We start from the raw sequence: 6,000 nt of genomic DNA on the forward strand, positions 1-6,000 counted from the left end.
CCAGTTTTAATTAATTAATGTTTAATGTTTACAACATTATTGTCATCATCATTTTATGAATACGTGTGTTTTTATTTATTTGTTTATATATTAAAATAGTTAATTTATTTATTATAGATTTTTGTCTTTATGTAAAAATATTACTAAAAAAGCATGTAATGCTCACCAATATATATTATTTAAAAAAAAACTTTGTAATACACGGGTCTCACACATCTAGTAATAATAATAAAGAAATAAAATTAATGACCATATTATGCCAAAAGAAAGTAAGAAATAGAGTCGCACGCCTAGACCTGGCAAACGTATCGTGTCGTGTTGTGTCTGTTACGTGTCAAGACATTAAATGGGTTGAGAGTGTTTGACTCTAACCTGACTCATTTAATTATCGTGTCGTATCAACCCGTTTATTTTTGTGTCGAGATTCGGGTTAAGGTTTAAACCTTATAAATATGTTATGTCACGTAGGGTTGAAAAAGATTGAAAAGTAAGAGTCATGAAGGGAAAAAAAATGAAAAAGTGAAATGCTTGAGTTGGGAGGTGGAATGGAAAAAAAATTATGGTAAGTTTTAAAAGCAAAACGGAAAGAGTTTGGGAAACAAATGAGATAGGTAGTGAAAGAGAGTAAAATTAAGTCACTTTGAAAGTTTGAATTTTACTTTTAATTCTTGAGTTTGGGCTACTACAAATGTATGATATTTAAAATATTTATAAAAATATATATAATTAAACGGGTCATATTCGAATTGAAAGTCTTGACCCTAACCCTACTCATTTAATTATCGTGTTGTGTCGTGTCCATCTGTTTACATAACCGTGTCGAAATTTCTTACCCAAACCCGCTAATTTTGTATCGGGTTGTCGTGTTGTGCCAAGTTTTGTCAAGTCTACACACACCCACATGACATTTCATATATATGATCTTTCATTTGTTGGAATTATGGGTGACATTACCATAATTTGCAAGGGTGATTGAAGACACATCTAAAACCCCATTTGAGTATCAAGATAATAATGGAATGGGTTACAAAACAAAAGTATAGTATTTTCTTGTCATCAAAACGTCAACCCTATACATAAAAATATAAGCAAAAAGGAATGTTATCAAACCAAACGCGGATGTACATGGAACGAATCTCTTTAGTATTTGGGTTCCTCCAGAGAGGAAAAAGGAACAAACTCTTAAATTAAAGTATTCCTTTGTAGATTCAGAGAAATCACTATGTGTTAGCCAATGAGGCACCATGCTTTCTGATTATCTGAATTGACTGCAGAAGAAGATCCTGCTCTGTTGAAAATAACTTGTCTTTACTCTACACAATCAGACAAGACATTAGCTTCAAAAACCAAAAGAAAATATTACATCAACTTAATAGCATATTGTTGTAAGTTAAATATTAAGGTTACATTATTGCAGTGAATAGCATACAATTCATAAAAGAGTTAAATGCAAGGATGATTTGTTTATATTTGTACACATACCATCTGTTTTAGATTGCATCCAAGAGTAAGCTCCACAAAAGATCTTTCCACTCGAGACAAATAACAATACGGCTGCTCTTTTTCCAAGAAAACATTCAAATTTAATTTCATCATGTTCTTTATTTCCTCTGATATGGCAGGGATCTTCTCATACTCATCAATTTGAACAGGAATCTTGGACACCATTACACGCCATCCAGCCCGTGATTTGTTCACAATTGCCTACCAAAAACCAAAAAAAAAAATGTTACAAAATTAAACATTCAAAGATAGAGATGAATGAACTAATGCTCACCTGACTTGAAAACAAGGAATTCGGAACTACTATAGGAAACTTTTCTGCACTAAGCAATGAGGTGGTTGTGAGTCCCATCTCCATAACTTGACCTTCCACAGATCCAGCCTGCAACCAAATAAAAATTAAAATAAATAACATAATAACAAATTCATAAAATAAATAACATAAATTTTTTATTTAATTACTTTTATCGTATCTCCAATTGAAAAGGGTTGTGAAAGTTGTACAGACAACCCACTTAGGACATTCCCAAGAATGTCTTTAGCTGCAAAAGCAGTTGCAACCCCTACAAAGATATAAAATAACAAGTATTACTTTTCAAATACATGTTTTGAACAATTTATTAGGCGCTGTATTATTTAAAAAAAAATAAAAAAAATACTAACCTCCAATTCCTCCAACTGTTAAAATAGATTGCACAGCCACCCCACAGGCTTCAGCTAAAGCCATACCACCAAGAACAAACAACCCAACAGAAGAGATTTTGTCCAAAGTCAACAGCTTATCTCGGTCAACACCCACAACAGTCTTCATAACCAAAGCACGTGTTATCACACTTGTTTTCCATCTATGCAAAAACCACACCAAACAAATGATAACAGCACCCCTCCACACAGGTGCGATATACTGTGATGCAATTGTTGTTGGTGCCACCATTACGCCTCTATAAACCACAAATTAACATTATATATTGATATATTATTAATATTAAAGTTAAAAAAATTAATTTATACAAGTAAGCAAAAAAAAAAAAAAGTTACTGACATTTGAGAAAATGCCATGAAGGTTATGAGAGATTTGACTGGAGACTCTAATGCACCCCAAAAACTTTTCTCATAAGGTACTGCACCCCACAGTGATCCTACTGGTAAGATTGTACTTGACCCTTCTGTTGAGTACTTATGGAACCTTCTAAATATCCTTGGCAAGATTGCCCATGCTAAAATGGTTCCCATTATGGTGCCACTAACAGGAACAACAACATCACGAAGATATGGATAGGTATTGAGTAATTGTTCTACATGAGGAGTCACTTCATCTAAAGCTTCTTTTGCCTTTTCACCAGTTTGGGATGCAACATTTACACTTGAGGCCCAAACCTCCTTCGCTTTATGAAGCAAATCATTTCCATCGATTCCACTGGTATCGTTGATTCCTGATCCAGTAGAACTTGAAGCAGATACATCTTTACTTGTGGATGATGAGTATAGACGATGATTCAAGAGATGTGTAGTTACTAGAAGAGGAGAAGTGCTCCAAAGGTGCAGGTTTGATGATTTGGATGAGATTATGTCGACATTGTTGCTTGTGGTTCTTCGGGTTGTTGAGTAGTCTCGGCCTATGCAAGTAAAACACGGTCTTGCAGTTGCTTGAGCTTGATTCAAAAATCTGTTCCTTGCATACACCCGATGAGAAGATTTTGGGATCAAGGACTTAATTGAGGTCATGATTATGCATCCAATTGAAACCCTAACTTGTAAGAAGAATCCTATACCTAAATCAATCAATAGGAGACAGATGAGTAGCACATTCGTGAAAAGTAAACGAAACTGAATTCTAATATTCAAACTAGAGTTTAAGATCAACTAAAAAACAGAATTACACTAAATTGATATAAAAAATCAAAAATCTAGACCTAAAGTATGACGAACTCAATGGTTCAATTTTTGGTATGAACAGAACTGCAAGATTACTTGATAAACAAGATAAAATTGTATTCTGGTTTTATGTTTTAGAAAAGAGTAAATTACGATTCGTCCTGATGCAAGTGTCAAATTGCACAACACTAAACAAAACCCTTCTCGTATATTTACCGAGAGTTCATCAAGGAAAATCAAAGCCTTCGACAGCAAGGCGAGAAAAAGATATCCTTACCTGTATTCCCATTGCTTTACTCGGACTCACGTCGACGGCTAGATATGACTGCGGAAGACTCGAAAAGGGTGAAGACTATTATTGAAGAGGAAGAGATATTGTCCCAAAATGTAAAAATCATTATTTGGTTGCGAATATATACATATATATATATATATATATATATATATATATATATATATATATATATATATATATATATATATATATATATATATATATATATATATATATATATATATATATATATATATATATATATTAGTTTATAATCCGTACGAACCATAGTTATAAAATTAATTAAACTTTAATAATAAAAACTCAAAATTATTGATCATTTATTTTAAATAAATTATTAATTAAGAGATATTTTTAGTTATATAAAATTATAATCATTGCTTTAAATAAATTTGTAAAATTATATCACTTTATAATTTGTGTTAGTTTTATGTTAAATTGTATTCTAATGATATTAATTTAATGTAATTAGAATGAGAAATTTAAAATTTTAAAATTTGAAATGGAGAATCAATAGGTTGACAAGTGGCATGCATTAATTAAGATTAAGAGATATAATAGAATGATACATGACAAAAGAAAAAATAAAATATGCATTAATTATGAGGCCTAATATGGTGACACATGTCAAAATGAAAATAAAATTATTCTTTTATTACAATAGGGAAGGGATATATATATGAGAAATTAAATATCCTCCTACCTTTTAATCCTACAAATTTTCCTACCCATTTAATTGATGATACGTGTCATATTAGTATCCTAAAATATCATTAAATCTCATTAAATGAACATTAAATGTTACACGTGTCATCATTTGATTGGGTAGGAAGATATTTAGGAACAAAAAGTAGGAGGATATTTAATTTCTCTATATATATATATATGCATTAACAGTCCGGGAGTTGGAAGATAGAACCTCGGGGTACAAATCAATCATAGAGATTGAAAAATTCAAATCTTTTGATCTGAGACAAAAATCTCGAATTAAATGGGCAACTGATGGTGACGAAAACACGAGATTTTTTCATGGTCACATCAATAAAAACAATCAAAAAAATAAAATTGATGGCCTAACGATAAATGGTGATTGGTGCACGGACCCAGAAATTATAAAGCAAGAGATATATTCGTTCTTTGCTGATAAATTCAAAGAAAAATGGTCAGTCAGGCCAAAATTAGGGAGCAGGTATTTCAAAAAAATATCACACGATGACTCGCATCTAATAGAATCCCCTATCACCCTTAAGGAAATCAAGGAGGCGATTTGGTCTTGCGGGAATGAAAAATCTCCGGGGCCAGATGGTTTCACATTCAAATTCATCAAGAAATGTTGGGAGGTTCTTTTGGGTGACATTGCAGCGATTGTTAAATACTTTGAGAAATATGGAAAAATTGACTCTTCTTGCAACTCCTCATTTATTTCGTTAGTCCCCAAAGTTAAAGATCCCCTCACAATTCGAGATTACAGGCCAATTAGTCTTATTGGGTGTATCTACAAAATCATATCCAAGATACTATCACTCAGAATAAAGAAAGTCATGGGGAACTGTATTGACGAGGTGCAGTCTGCCTACGTGGAGGGCAGGAACATACTTGACGGGCCACTTATGGTGAACGAAATTTGCTCATGGGCAAAAAAAGAAAAAAAAAGATACTCCTATTTAAGGTCGATTTCGACAAGGCATTCGACTCAATCAACTGGGGCTTCCTTGATACCAATCTTATGCATATGGGTTTCGGAGTTAAAATGAGGTCATGGATAAAAGGATGTCTCGAAAGCTCCAAATCCTCGGTGCTAGTCAACGGCAGTCCAACCGATGAATTCCCTATATCCAAAGGCGTCAAACAAGGCGACCCGCTCTCCCCTTTTCTGTTCATCGCAGCTATGGAGGGACTAAGCGCAACAATGAGGGCTGCGTGCGACACCGGAATATTTCAAGGTATTCAGTTGCCAAATGGTGGTCCGTTAATTTCCCATCTATTATATGTGGACGATGCTTTATTTCTTGGAGAATGGTCGAAGCATAATATAAAAAACATGGCCCGTATTCTACATTGTTTTCATGCTGCATCGGGACTCAAAGTTAACTTCAATAAATCGAGAGTTTTTGGAGTTGGCTCTGATACACAAGAAATTTCAAACTAGGCTAGAACTTTAGGATATGAACCTTCCACTCTACCATTCACATACTTAGGGGTCCCAGTCGGCGCAAATATGAACTTGAAAAAAAAATTGGGCTCCAGTTCTGGATAGATTCCAATCCAAATTGTCAAAATGGAAGTAAAAAACCTTATCTTTTGGAGGTAGATTTACACTCATAAAT

At 33.2% G+C, this 6,000-nt stretch overlaps 1 protein-coding gene across 1 annotated transcript; it reads right to left on the reverse strand.

Annotated features, from left to right (window-relative positions):
• Window positions 1-972: 972 nt before the first annotated feature.
• On the reverse strand, window positions 973-3,788 carry LOC145101813 (Mechanosensitive ion channel protein). The gene is made up of 7 exons (XM_079039082.1): window positions 3,656-3,788; window positions 2,546-3,275; window positions 2,167-2,444; window positions 1,966-2,066; window positions 1,778-1,885; window positions 1,483-1,704; window positions 973-1,313 (listed from the first exon to the last, which is right to left on the reverse strand). Exons 2-7 carry the CDS (start codon window positions 3,226-3,228, stop codon window positions 1,221-1,223), a joined length of 1,485 nt encoding a protein of 494 aa, XP_078895208.1. The 5' UTR covers window positions 3,229-3,275; window positions 3,656-3,788; the 3' UTR covers window positions 973-1,220.
• Window positions 3,789-6,000: the final 2,212 nt, after the last annotated feature.

This window comes from Lactuca serriola, chromosome 4, assembly GCF_051521515.1.
Source record: "Lactuca serriola cultivar US96UC23 chromosome 4, Lser_US96UC23_V15, whole genome shotgun sequence".
NCBI lineage: Eukaryota > Viridiplantae > Streptophyta > Magnoliopsida > Asterales > Asteraceae > Lactuca > Lactuca serriola.

Bases quoted from the DNA above. Each gene is read 5' to 3' on its own strand.
- LOC145101813 (XM_079039082.1), bottom strand. From the start codon at position 3,228: ATGACCTCAATTAAGTCCTTGATCCCAAAATCTTCTCATCGGGTGTAT. The intron at 2,067-2,166 runs GTTAGTATTTTT...ATATCTTTGTAG, and splicing joins AACAGTTGGAGGAATTGGAG to GGGTTGCAACTGCTTTTGCA. The intron at 1,314-1,482 runs GTATGTGTACAA...CTGATTGTGTAG, and splicing joins GATGCAATCTAAAACAGATG to AGTAAAGACAAGTTATTTTC.